The sequence below is a fragment of the Hesperophylax consimilis genome, chromosome 19 (assembly GCF_061612785.1).
Source record: "Hesperophylax consimilis isolate HC1 chromosome 19, BYU_Hcon_1.0, whole genome shotgun sequence".
Lineage (NCBI taxonomy): Eukaryota > Metazoa > Arthropoda > Insecta > Trichoptera > Limnephilidae > Hesperophylax > Hesperophylax consimilis.
In genome coordinates, this window is record NC_142854.1 from 7,335,320 (window position 1) to 7,350,535 (window position 15,216).

The 15,216-nt window shown below is 34.6% G+C and overlaps 1 protein-coding gene across 1 annotated transcript; it reads left to right on the forward strand.

Moving 5' to 3' along the window:
• The first annotated feature begins 48 nt into the window (after positions 1 to 48).
• Pgk (phosphoglycerate kinase) lies at positions 49 to 14,345 on the forward strand. The gene is made up of 11 exons (XM_089643316.1): positions 49 to 216; positions 307 to 510; positions 2,139 to 2,283; positions 4,729 to 4,810; positions 8,427 to 8,544; positions 9,062 to 9,200; positions 9,769 to 9,903; positions 11,357 to 11,478; positions 12,514 to 12,614; positions 13,093 to 13,191; positions 13,928 to 14,345. The coding sequence occupies exons 1-11, from the start codon at positions 155 to 157 to the stop codon at positions 13,966 to 13,968; spliced, it is 1,248 nt and encodes a 415-aa protein (XP_089499442.1). The 5' UTR covers positions 49 to 154; the 3' UTR covers positions 13,969 to 14,345.
• Positions 14,346 to 15,216: the final 871 nt, after the last annotated feature.

Consider the following 15,216-nt stretch of genomic DNA (forward strand, 5'->3'; position numbering starts at 1 on the left):
GCAATAATTTTGTGTAGCAACATTAGTTTTAATATTTTTGACCTAATGACATTTGAAGGTTATTAATGTCACTTTAAAAATTCTCCCGTACTTCTTCAGGACGCCTTCCTTACCTTCATACTTCTTCCGTTCATTCAATTTCACAAGCATAAAAATGACTCTGAACAAACTCGCAATCGACAGCTTGGATCTGGCCGACAAGCGGGTCCTTATGCGGTAAAAACCTACAATTACAAACAATCAATAAATATTAACCGGCAATATTTGTTTTTTTTTCGTTTATGTAATTGGTGTGATTTCTTGTAGAGTGGACTTCAATGTCCCCCTGAAGGAAGGAGTCATTACAAACAACCAGAGGATCGTAGCTGCTTTGGAGTCCATCCGCTATGCTGTGGAGAAGGGAGCCAAGTCTGTGGTGCTTATGTCTCACTTGGGCAGGCCCGATGGACAGAAGAACCTGAAGTACACCCTGAAGCCCGTCGCTGAAGAGCTCAAAAAGCTTCTGAACAGGTTATTTGATAAATTTATATCCAAAATATTTCTGATCTATATTGATCTTGATTTATCGACAGCACATCTCTGAATTCACCACAGTATTTTGTCAATAACTTATTTTTGGTGATTTAAAAATATTTAGTTAAATTTTGGGATCACTGGCAACACTTAATGCAAATATTTTTTTGAAATAACACTTTGATTCATATTAATTACTATACACACCAAATTCCGGAGAATGGAAAATACTGCATTATAGTTCCATTTTTTGTCAACCAAAATTTCATGCAATTTGTTCCACCATGTTTTTTTTTTTTATTGTTTAACGTATTCGTATTGAGCGTGGCCTTTTTTTATTATCAGTTGTGAAAATTGTATGTGTATTTTTAAATAAAGTATTTTTTTTTATGTTAGAACTTAATATGTAATTTTTTTGCTAAACAATGTAGATATTTTAAATATTTAACCACAAAATTTACTGGTCAAAACAAAGTATCTGTTTAAGGTCATCGTCTCATGGGTCGGTAGGCAATCAATGTTTTAAAAGTGCTGTAAGACTGTAACTGTCCGCAGCGCAGTCCATTGTGGTACTTTTCTGCGCAGGGTCTTGTAGCACTCGGTTTATGTAGATTCCTTACCAACCCATAGAACAGCAGCCCAACTTAATTTTTTTTAATTAACTAATCATAACTTGACATCTTTATTTTTGTGCCCTGTTTTTGTCATAGCTGTAATTTTTAAAAATTATCTTCTGTAACATTTCTCTTATATTAACTTTGTGTAATTTGTAATGTGTTATAATTGGACATGGTCATTGAGTATATAAATAAATAATTAGGACAAGCAGTAAAGTGTTTTACGGACACGTATATAATATTTTACCACTTAAGAGTACTGAGAACAGCTATAAAATCATATCATTTAAAAATTTCAATATTTTTTTTGTTGTTTTTATGTTCAATATCACGGTTGTATTATGCATGTAATCATGAAATATACTGCAGCTATTTCGGTTCAATGGTGAAGGTGACATTGTATTTATATTTAAAAAAAAAACACATTAATTGAAAGTACACACAAAAGAGATTACTATTACAATAAAATATTGTATTATTCCACATTTTTCAAAGTACGTAAGAATATAATTGATAAATCGTCAAAATATGTTCATTATCATTAGATATAGGCTAGGTAAGGCAAAATCTACTGTCAAATGTCTGCCTACAACGTATCCAAAGATGCTTCAGACACATCGCTCGCCAAACTGAGATCTGAAACCTGGGATCGTGGTCGCAGACAAAGTGGAAAGCAGAAGAATCAGAGGAAGATCACCGATGCTGATCAACTGTCACAAGCGTACAAAATGTCGAAATACTGTCCATACCGTTTACCTTCCCAGAACTTCCTCTCCTTAAAAAAGACTCTCCACACAGCATCCTAAAAGATGACACAGGCCCGGAGGGAAATTATTTTTCTTAGGGCCTCCAGTGTTAAAGTAAAAAAGTGCAATTTGCAGTGGTATGGGTGAACGATGTTGGCGACACTTTTGTGCATGCTGTTTCATACTAATAACATTTTGTTTTTCTTGTTCCTGTTATATACGGGTTTAACCATTGATATTCATTGTCTATGGTTTATTCCAGAGAAGTAACATTCCTTCCTGACTGCGTGGGAGCGGAGGTGGAGGCAGCCTGCGCCAATCCGGCCACCGGCTCCGTCATCCTACTGGAGAATGTGCGCTTCTATCTGGAGGAGGAGGGCAAGGGAGTGGATGCATCAGGAGCCAAGGTAAACTCATGCATATTAACAGCGCAACCTCCCCAGTACCCATGATGGCACACCTCATTACCTAACTAATAATTTATATCTGCTTACTTACTTTTATATCTCCGTAAGTGTACACAATACCAGATTTGGTAGTTTCCGATCGTTCGGCGTTCGAGTGTTGGAGGTCAAATCAGAGGTTAAAAAGTAGAACCAATTTTTTCGCTTCGTGTCTCATCTAAATATACATCAATGGGGGTAGTCTGAATTTTCGACAAATCAGTTCCCATTTTGAAAATGGCAATTAAAATAATATTAATCTTTTCAAATTCCGCTGCACGCTTAATACGCAAAAAATATATAAATTGCACTTGGTTTCAACTTAATTTCTACAAAAAATAACTAATTAAGTGGTGGAAAATGGTAAAAGATGCATTAAAGTTCAAATTTTTCACAATCGTAGTTAAGTTTGGAGGTTTGGAAATACGCATAAATTATTAAAATAACCCAAACTAACACCCTAAAAACCTATTTTCCTGCATGTTTACTTGAGAACCCCCGACTTAAATAGTTGTCTTCATTAGATCTTTATGTTAAAATCAAGTGTTGTTTTTATAAAGAGCCTTTGTCTGCAGCGGAATTCGACAAGTTTACCAAAATAATCTTCTGTTAATAATATTATATTATAGGTAGGTATTTTATCACTTGTCTGAATTCTCCATGCAAACACTTCCAATAATTTTGAAAATGATGCCATAATTCATAGCAAAAGTTCTAGATTTCATTGAATTGGAGTTACATACCCAGTAACATAAATACGAAATTAGTACTTTTAATAAAATCATGATGTAATTGAAATATGTAATAAGTTTTCAGTTATTAAAGCTGTTACATATTTAATCATTCTGTTTTTTCCAAAACAGAAAAATTAAATATAGGTATAACAGCTTTAATCCTCCTTTTTTTTGAAAAACATTCCATCTTACCGATTTCTATTCAATAAGCATGTTAGACGCACACTGCGCATTGTTTTATGATTAAAATGCATTTTGGTCAGCACTTTCGATTGACCCTTGATTATTTTATCGGCACATTGTATAATAAGTAGGGTTTGGCAAACAAGAGAATGCGCCCGATGGTTGATGCGCAAAAACCAATAGATTACAATACATATAGACCCGTTATTGTCTCACAAAATTAAGACATAATGTGGCAAGGAAGAAGCCCTTATGTTTCCAGTAAATTCTTAATTCAAACGTTGTTCATGTATGACAAAGATAGACATTCAAAGAATATGTGTGTGAGAATGAAATAGACATAAGGCTAGGCAGTGTTTGGTTACTTCAAAGTTGCGGTGAATACTACATTCTACATCATTTAGCTACCTACTTTAGTTTTAGCGTTTTACTCTAGTTTAATGTAATAGCGCGTTGAACATGAGTGACCAAGCTTTTAAAGTTTCCAAGTCGTCAATGCTGAAAGTGAATCTGTTAATCCTACGAAATGTAAACAAGAAATATTTAAAAAAAATATATATATATATATATATTATTTGGTAATGTGAGAGTGTAAGGAGGATATATGATGCAAATGCGAATGATAGCAGAAGTCGGGGACGCCCGAGGAAGACATGGCACGATCAAGTGAATTAGATACTCGAGTCGGGTCATGTCAAGAGTCAGAATAATAGAAGAATATCTGGGTGTGACTTAGATGACAAGATACGCTTAGGAAGACATGGCACGATCAAGTGAATTAGATACTCGAGTCGGGTCATGTCAAGAGTCAGAATAATAGAAGAATATCTGGGTGTGACTTAGATGACAAGATACGCTTACTCGCTTACCCTAAGACGAATACGGAATGCTATATGAGACGACCTACTGCCAGTAGGTCGTCTTTGTCTTTCTTGTACTAATGTGTTGCTATATTCGCTATCTCACTTTCTCTAGTGGCGCTGAAAATCTTCGGGAAATAATTGTATTATTTATAATAATAAATAATTTGTGTGTATTCACAAATGAAATGTTATTCCTTGGCTTTTTCCAGTGTTTTCCGAGTAAAGCAAACACTTTCTCATCACACGAGGGTTTTGGCACTTTTTATGCAATTTATTTAGAGATAGCACACAACCTTATGAAACGCATGTCAGCTTTGTACTAAAACCACTAAATGGAAAGTAGAACAATTAGCATATCTTTGACTTGCCACTTTTGAGATCTCTACAACAGGTCTATAATTTGTAATGTCACTGGCAGAAACCAAATGTCAACCAGAAAATATCCCCAATCACTATTCTGGATTACTGAAGAATTACAAATAACTTTGGCAAAGCTGCGCAGTATACGAAGGGCAAAGCGCATTCTTTAGTTTGCCAGTCTCTAGTAATGAATAAGCATGAAGACATTGATTAATGAAGTATCGATATTAACTTAGATTAATTTATTTTTGGTTGATTTTGTCTTGCAGGTCAAGGCTGACCCTGAGAAGGTAAAGGCTTTCCGAGCAAGCCTCCGCAAACTGGGAGACCTCTATGTCAATGATGCCTTCGGTAAGACCATTATTATTATTATTACCACTACTAAAATCACGCGATATTTATTATGTTTGTAAATTTAGTTGGTTGGTAAAACTTTCTTGTAAATGGAAAAGCGCAGACCCTTGGTAAAATTACAAAATTTTATTTTAACCTCTAAGAAAGTGAGTTTTTGAGAGAAGAATGTGTTTGTATTTATAGTATATATTATAAAAGTTCCAATTTTGTTTAAAAAATACATATATAATATAAAAATAACCCAATTAATCAGATATTAATATTTTTATTAGGATTACTACAAACACTTCTGTACGGTGTACGTCCGTACTCTTTTTGCATAGTTTTTTTACAGACGTACACGGTACGACCATATTCTCCTAAAGGTCAATTGTCAAGGTTTACAGGTTTACTGCCAACTCTGCCATTTTGCAGAGTTCGAATGTTTCGAGAAACTCCGCACTCGCCAATTGGCTTTTGCGTCAATATAACTTTCAATGCTCAGTGAAAATTCGGCAACTGTCAAATGAATGAATCTAAAATTGTTGTCTGCGAGCGGTTTTTGATTACCTACTTTAGTTTTAGCGTTTTACTCTAGTTTAATGTAATAGCGCGTTGAACATGAGTGACCAAGCTTTTAAAGTTTCCAAGTCGTCAATGCTGAAAGTGAATCTGTTAATCCTACGAAATGTAAACAAGAAATATTTTAAAAAAATATATATATATATATATATTATTTGGTAATGTGAGAGTGTAAGGAGGATATATGATGCAAATGCGAATGATAGCAGAAGTCGGGGACGCCCGAGGAAGACATGGCACGATCAAGTGAATTAGATACTCGAGTCGGGTCATGTCAAGAGTCAGAATAATAGAAGAATATCTATGAGACGATGTATGAATGTGAATGAGGCGTGATGGTTAGTTAGTTAATTAGTTAGCCTCACTGGATGGTTACCCATGCTGAGGCCCTTATTTGTTTCATCACTTTCCATGACTTTATATAACTTTTTAAAGATGTGATGAATTATCATTTAGATGATTTATCCGGTCACCGTGTATGATATGTGCACTATGTAGGTAATTTATTTTTATTTTTTTAAGAATTTTTTTTTGTAATACATACATCCTTTTTTGTTCTTTAATCCATTTCTTAATTTTGTTTGTGAAATGTTTTTTGTTTTACTCATTTTTGTGTCATGTACAGTGAATCCAGCATGTCTAGAAATGTATTAAATTGGAACTAAATTTTTCATTACTATGGCAACACCGAATTAGTTGCTTTGTCTATGACGTTTCGTATGTCTGTCATGTTATGGTCATGTTGCTCCGATTTACTGTCTTAAATCCGTGTATGATCCGCTCATTTAATAATTATTTTTTCATTGTTTGCCTGTATATTGTTTGAATTTAATTAAAATGAACAAACCGATACGTAGTGGTGCAAGAGAAGTTATATACAGCGTTTTTCAACGCTGCCTAGCCGAATATCGCGCGAAGATGCTCCTATCTAATTTAGAAGATGTTTACAAACGAACTGCAGAAATGACTGGTACGTAGTATAGTTTTTTTAATAAATTTCATTAGTATTAGAAGATTTATGCCAATTTTCGAGCGATTATAACCGTTACAATCTGATTTGAGGTTATGCTTAACAATCCGAATTTGACATTTCCTTTTGACAGTTCATATGAGGCCACAGGAAAAAGGGAATAACTCAATTAAAAAAAAAAATTTGCAACTTTAAACTCATAGAAAAGTAACTTTTTTCTTAATTTTATCTTTCTTTCTTTCTTTCTAAATGAATATTATCTAGTATGTGTTTTTTTAACTATAATTTTTTTCTATAATACTAATTTTAATGATGTTTTTCACACACAGGAAAATCTGAATCAACGGTAAGACGAATCGTCAAGGAAGGGGAAAAGGCAGACGGAAAATTTGAAACACCGGGAAAACGGAAAATAGGACGCCCTAAAAAAGAGTTGGATGATTTTGATATTTGTGCCATTCGACAAAAAATTCATTTTTTTTACATAGTGCGAAAAGAAGTCCCAACTTTAAGAACATTACTAACTGTACTCAAAGAAGACATTGGATTTGATGGTAGCCGGGAATATTTAAGAAGAATTTTGCATTCCATCGGCTTTGTTTATAAAAAGTGCAAAACAAACAGAAGTGCTCTTATTGAAAAAACAAATATTGCGGCGAAAAGAGAGCATTACTTAAAAATTATCATGGATAACCGAAATTTACCTGAAGAACTGCAAAAAAATATTATTTACTTGGATGAAAGTTATATCCATTCATCCTACAAGCTAAAGAAATGCTGGCAATCTATGGATGTGACAGGAGTTCAACACGATATTTCAAAAGGTAAGCGCTGGATCATTGTTCACGCTGGAAGTGAAATGGGTTTTGTCCCTAATGCCCTATTAATTTTTAGTGGAACAAACAAAAAAGAGGATTACCATTCTGAAATGAATGCACATAATTTTAAAAAGTGGGTTGTTGAGAAGCTCATACCCAATATAGCAGAGCCCTCCATTATTGTCATGGATAATGCGCCTTATCACAGTGTTGTGAGAAACAAGGCACCAACAACCTCAACGAGAGTTAATGACATAAAAGCATGGTTATTACATAACAACATTGTTTTTGACAATTCATTAAGGAAACCATCATTGTTGGCTCTGGTTAAAATGCATAAGCCAGAGCCTGTATATGATATTGATGAAGTATTAGGAGAGCATGGTCACACGGTTGTAAGGCTTCCCCCTTACCACTGCGACCTTAACCCGATTGAGCTAATTTGGGCACAGGCCAAACGAAAAGTTGCATCTCAGAATATTGGAAACACGGTCAATATAAAAGAGCTGACAGAAAATGCTTTTAATAGCATAAGTGCTGATGATTGGAAAAATTGTTGCAAACACGTGATGAAAATTGAGGCAGAATATTATGCACGAGGCAGTACTCTGTATGATGATATCGATGAACTGATAATACGTTTAGATGAAGATGAAGATACGGAAGAAGAAGAATCGCATGAGGACGAAGATAATAATTACATGTCAGGTGTTGAATTAATAGACTCAGATTTTTAAATACCTTTTGTACCTACGTTTTTATAGCGAAATAAACGCCCACTTAAGACTTGTTTTGTTTTATTTTACTTCCATTTAAATTACAGTTTTTTGTGCAAAATTTTTGAAAATACAAATACGTTATGAAATATGCATTTTGGCTGAAGTGTTTTTTTTTTAACATACATTCATTGTCCTATGAGCCATCTTGGTGTTGCCATTTAAAACCTAGAAAACGATTGCAGCGCCATCATTTGTTTTCTACACTTAAATGTCGAGCTGTATATCATGTATTATATTATAAAAGTTCAAATAGATAAATATATTTTTTTTAAAGAAAGACAAACATTCCCAGGCTACGAATAACCTGACAATATTTGAAAATCTCCTACTACCACCACAGTAAGTGGAAAATGTTGCTTGTGTTGTGTTGGAGGACTTAGCCAGCCGAGGAATAAACATACTACGCCTGGGTGGGACCCAAACGCGATGTCAACTCAGCCACCGACCTTTGAGGGTTTTCAGTAATTTGAATATATTTTGTTCAGGCACAGCGCACAGGGCCCATAGCTCAATGATGGGAGAGGGCTTCGACCAGAGAGCCAGCGGATTCCTGCTGAAGAAAGAACTGACCTACTTCGCCAAGGCCCTGCATGAGCCAGAGAGGTGATTTTATATGTACTAACATTTTACCATATCACCCACTTATTGCCCCGGTCAAAGACTCTGTGTAGGAACATGTGGTCCGTTTGATCGATTCCCCTATTGTAACAAATCGATTATAATCTTTCGAGCACAGGTATCAGGTGGGAATGCTGTCCTTGTTCTATTGGTATTTCAATAGAAGATGCTCTGAGGAGCTTGCATCATAGATTCCTTCAGCACCAGTGTGTATTCAGGAAACAGGGCGAAAGTGCGTCAAACATAAATTTGTACGCATTTGAAATTTGTCACATGAGAACGGGTTGTTTGGATCACTCGTTCTAGAATCAGCAGCTTGACTGTGGAATGATTTGCCTGCCTCGTGTTCCTTCCCCCTACAACATGGGTCGTTAAAATCATTAATCAAATTAAATTTCACAGTGGCAACACTGATACTTTTAGAGTACGATATTTCACAGTGGCAACACTGAACAACAACTTACGTGTATGTGTTGTAATGTATACAAATAATATATTTCAGGCCTTTCCTGGCAATCTTGGGAGGAGCCAAGGTAGCTGACAAGATCCAGCTCATTGAGAACCTGCTGGACAAGGTCAATGAGATGATCATCGGAGGCGGCATGGCATATACATTCTTAAAGGAGTGCTCCGGAATGAAGGTAATAAACTAAATTATATTAATAATAAATGTAGGAGTCAGACTATGGTCATGATTTCACTACCGAGCTGAAGAGGGATGAACAAGGAGGAAGACGGGCGGTCGGTGGAGTTTTAACATGATACTGAATTATATGGTGTACATACTAAAAATTCTTCATTCCACCATTATAGCTAACGAGTCTGACCTCCGTTGAACTCCAATAAAATAACTCCAACGTCTTCTGTTGAGCTTGCCGCAGTGTCAGCAGTTTGAGATATTTTCTTGCTGCCGATCGGTAACTTGATAATTTCTACGGATTGGCTTCTTGAATTTTATACAGCTTCTCGCATAGGGACTGTGCACCGATACTTGTTCATTGACCTCCATATAGGTACTTTAATATGGGGTGACGTTGATAATCGCAGATATCTGCATAATTATCGTTGCCACCCAGAAATTACTTCGAAATTAATATATTATGTAATAAAAATGGTTCATGACCTATCTCCCTTGAGTCTATTATCTACGGTTAGTACATATAACAATAATGTTTTGCTTAGGAATATACAATGTATTGTTATTTTTAGATTGGCGGATCTCTTTATGACCCCGAGGGAGCCAAGATCGTCAAGCAGTTATTGGAGAAGGCCAAGAAAAACAATGTGCAGATTCACCTCCCTGTTGACTTCATCACCGCTGAGAAGTTTGCCGAAGACGCACAGGTAACAATCACATGTTACACACACAAGGATGCCATCAGCTCGGAGCCAGTGGGACTGGTTACGTTGTAAGGCTGAAGGGAGCGGAGGGGAGGGGAGGGGGACGGTTAATATTCATTCATTCGAATTTGAATTTGCGAATCAAAAAGCCTATTACTAGCTGTACCCCGCCACATGTTGCTTTGGCTCAGTCCGTCTAAGCAGATAGAGAAACAATAGCGCTTGTTGCTTTTACGTCCAACAGATGACCATGTTTTTAAAAACATCATGTTTTTTACCTGTCACAAATGACATCTATATAATATAGGTATATAAAAACGAATGCAACATTGTGTTATCTAGTGATGAATTGAAGATATCGGCTGACTCGGCATAGCTATTTCCCCCCGTTAGTATTCTGGGCAATGAAGACTGTAGTTATTTACAGAATTTCTGCATTAAATAAATCACAACTTTTATTATTACATAATGGAATTCGAAAACTTATCGATTCATGCAATTTTGAGGAGGTGAATGCAATAACAACTTAAACACGCACAAACTGTTTTTGCTCCACGCAACACTAGTTACAAGTGAATATTACGCATTTCAAAAACATTGAACGCATTAACTATGATTTTCATCATAAGTTATGTAGTCTCAAAACTAAGATCTTCATCATAAGTTATGTAGTCTCAAAACTAAGATTTTCATCATAAGTTATGTAGTCTCAAAACTAAGATTTTCACCATAAGTTATGTAGTCTCAAAACTAAGATTTTCACCATAAGTTATTTAGTCTCAAAACTAAGATTTTCATCATAATTTATGTAGTCTCAAAACTAAGATTTTCATCATAAGTTATGAAGTCTCAAAACTAAGATTTTCATCATAAGTTATCTAGTCTCAAAACTAAGATTTTCACCATAAGTTATGTAGTCTCAAAACTAAGATTTTCATCATAAGTTATGTAGTCTCAAAACTAAGATTTTCACCATAAGTTATGTAGTCTCAAAACTAAGATTTTCATCATAATTTATGTAGTCTCAAAACTAAGATTTTCATCATAAGTTATGTAGTCTCAAAACTAAGATTTTCATCATAAGTTATGTAGTCTCAAAACTAAGATTTTCATCATAATTTCCATCCAGCTCTTCGATTCTGAACTATCATATGCATTTTTTTTAAATTTTATAAAGAAATACCAAGCCAGTGAAGATCCTCCTGTCTGACAATTTAAGCGTATTCGGATCATTTAACTGAGCATTTGTATTTCAACAAATTTGCTAGAATTTTAATACCTAGAAAATGTAAAAATTAATTTTGTATGCTTTCATAGCTTGTATAAGAATATTATAATGTGGGTTACAGACAACAGATGCACGTCATAATCAAAAGAGCTTGAAGAGGGAGCTATTTCAGATGCATGTTATTATCAATGAAATTACAGCTTGTTAATATGAAGAGGGTTTTTGCAGTCTGGAGTAGCAGACGTAGAGACTGGCATCCCTGACGGATGGATGGGTTTGGACGTAGGACCCAAATCCCAGGCACTGTTTGCTGAACCCATTGCAAGGGCCAAGGTCATCGTATGGAACGGGTAAGCTGACTTATACATGATTATAGCAATTTTAAATAAAAATATATATTTTTACACACAGGTCCCAACAATAGGAATTTCTTGTGGAATTTCAGAATGCTTTCGAGGTATTTTAAATGTGCTAAATATATTTCATATTTTGATGTTGTCCTAAAAACAAATACCATTTTAGAAACTAGATAAAATTATCTTTCAAATCTTTATATTTGAAATAAACATTGATATTTATAAACAATAATATTTTAATTTCAAACAAGAAAATTGTATTAACAAAAAAACTTGAAACATTTCGAAACATCTATAAGTTTGAGAGAATTCGATACTTAGAACGAAACACATTCCTTTTGTTCAGGAAATTAGTAAGAAAACTGTCCACTTTTCATGCCGTGTATACAGTAAAAAAACCTAAATAACTTTTATCTGTCAACGGAAAATTCCTGCCAATTTGTAATCATCACTTTTGACAATTTTTTGGATTTTATCTATTGAATCAAGTATAAATATTTGTGAGTGTGAAGAATAATTATTTCTCTTTCTAATGCTGAACACATCATATATTTCCGCATTATATAAAAAAACACTTTTATAATGTATGTCAGGGTATAGACATTATATAAGTGTCTGTCCCTAAGTGGCTCTAGTGGTGATTTTGTGGCTAGTAATGTTTTTCCGAGGCTTGAAGGGTTAAGAAGTTTTGTTTTTTCAGTCCCTTTAAATTTTACAGTAAAATCTGCATCCCATTTAAAAAGTTTTAGGAATTCATCATAAACCAAAACTATGTTGTGTCAAAATATACCTTTGCCATTTTTCCTTTCTATTTCATCCTGTCAAATTCAAATTGGGAATGAATCATAACCTCACATTTGAATTTACTATAAATTTGTTTTAAAATCGGTGTTGCCATAGTAATGAAATTTTTTCATTCCATTTTATTAAATTTCTTCACTTTCACTGCATTAATAATCCCATTAAGTACTTGTTAATTAATGTTATAAAACTGGTTTTGTCAATAACTGGTGATATTTTATTTTGCAGCCCCGCCGGAGTGTTTGAGTTTGCGAAATTTGCCGGTGGCACCCGTGCCATCATGGACGGCGTTGTGGCTGCAACCACCCGCGGAGCCATCACAATCATCGGTCAGTGCTTCTTGCTAATTATTATTATATGAATCAACCACAACTTTAGTTCAACTATGTGAAAGTTTGCAATCAATAAACCTATATTTTCCAAATGTTTGTGGGTCGCAAAGGATATAACAAGTGTTGCATATGTATATGGTATGTTCTCCCCAGAGTTCAGACATTATTATTTGAAACTGTTTATGTGCATACCACGGATGACCTTTCCCTCTTTTCCATAAATGATGGATGTAACCGAAAGAGAGGTTACAGCAGAGCTCTCAATAGCAGGACCAGACCTAAGACACTAGCTTATCTCAGAATGTAGTAGGTATATATGTCTACTTAAGGTGATAAATAATTTTTTAAAGCTCGTGACGGAAACAAAGTAGCAAGTTATGTACACATAGAAATTCCAGACAGAAAACTGTAAAATTTTCTAATCCTGTTTGTATATATGATTATGTACAAGTATCCATTATTCGTTGATTTTCAGGGGGAGGAGATACAGCAACTTGCTGTGCCAAGTGGGACACGGAGTCCAAGGTGTCCCACGTTTCTACCGGGGGTGGAGCTTCCCTAGAATTACTGGAAGGTAACAAATACATTAACTTATTTTATTCTGTGTATTCGTGGGGGAATATCTGTCACATTTTCTTGCCAATGCTGTTTTTCTCTTCTCTTTGGTAATCAAATAATAACTTTAACACCAAACATAACCCAAAACATTCATTTATTTATTTTGTAAGAAACAAACAGCTTTTACATAATATACAATGATAGATATAAATACAATACAAGTTAACTGAAGTCAAGCCAAAGAAGTTTCTTATGCTTAAGTTCATTGGAAATGAAGTTTTAATATCTTAAAATTAATTTGGTGTTAAAGAAAGGGGAGAGGAAGAGGAAAATAGGAAGAGGATAGGAGATGCTCCTGATACATTCCATACTCTCATATTAATAATCGATCGTACGCATTACTTCATATCGATATTTCTTTAGTTTATTACCAAAAATGTCAATGCTGTAAAATTTTGTACTAAGAAAACAGCAGTTCTTTGTGTAAACTGATCTCAGACCAATGACATTACAATACATATAGACTTACCTACTTACTGATAAGTAATATCGAAATTATGCACATCACTAGCACATAAATATACAAATTTTTTTGACAGATGTTTTGGCGGGAAAATCAAAGTAGTTTTCTTCTTTTTTCTATGGTTTATTTGATGTAAAAATAAATAATTTGATGAATAATAGAAATATTTGGTTCATAAGTTATCCTTAATTTGTTTATATCCATTCTTATTTACCTTTTTATTTTTCAGGTAAAGTGTTGCCAGGAGTTGCCGCTCTCACCGACGCTTAAACTAAACTCTCTAGGATTTAGTCATCAATAATCGTATTATTGTAATGTGTTTTATACAAAGATAGTTCATTTTGTCTTAATAAATAAGTTTCTTAAATGAATTCTTGTTAAAAAAGATTACAATGGCTTTGAAAGCATAAAGTGCAGTTAGGAATGCATGACACTATATTATGGCTATTGGAATGTTATTAAAATAACTCTGAGAAATTTCTAGTTTATTGTGAAAGCGATTTGAATTTGAAGCGTACTAAATAATCAAAATAAATAGGAGTTTATTTTGAAAAATAGTGTATACACATGAGGTGCCCTTTTTGGTTAAATCTCGATATTGTAACTGCGGAGAGTGTTATAAAATAAATGTCTCGGAAGTACAAAAAGATTTGTTTAATTTTTTGCTATATTATAATACTAGCTGAAGCACCCAGCATTGCCTGGGCAATTAAGGGGAGGGAAAACGGTATTGGGGGAGTTCAAATTCTTATGTTGACACTCACCTTCCTCCTTGAAGGTATTATTATTTTGTCTGCTACAGCAACACGCATCATCCGATTTCCGTATCTCCTACAACAATACATTTCTCCGCTAATTTGAATGAACTTAACAAAAGGTTTCACGCATACACCTAAAATATCGTTTCTGTTTTCCGTCTTTTTCGGCGGCCCACACCTGCAACTGCCTGCGTCGCACAGCCGCCAGTGTGAATTACACAAACGCTAAAAGAATAGGTCTGGAGCCGCATATGTGATCTGTGTGCGCTATTTTTAATGAACTAAACGAAAGGGGTAGTTCTCCGGCTTCGTGCAAATTTTCAAATAATAAAACTAAATGTTCCTGTTTATTTAACCTCTTATATGTATAACTTTTGTCGCTCGCACTGTCGGACAAGACCCCCGCTACCCGGTTTACTTCGTTAGAGAGGGACAGAAACCATCTTTTGAGATGCTTATTTCGGGCTGCGAAAACAGACCTCTTAAGTTGCCGAAAAAAATAAAATGCTCAAAATTTCTATGTGCAGTAGATTCATCAGTTTCTTCTCCCTCTTGTACTACTAGTTTCCGGACTCTGTGTATTTTTTCCGGAGGCTGGAACCATAGATAAACCACTCACTAGATCGATAGGCTTTTTGTATGAAACAAATTTGGTCCTAAAAAACCAGAGATATGCCAATATATAGACAGTACAATTCTCACTAGGAGCCTACTTATTATACTATACACCAACAAAGTCAATTCAGACTTTAAGAGTTTT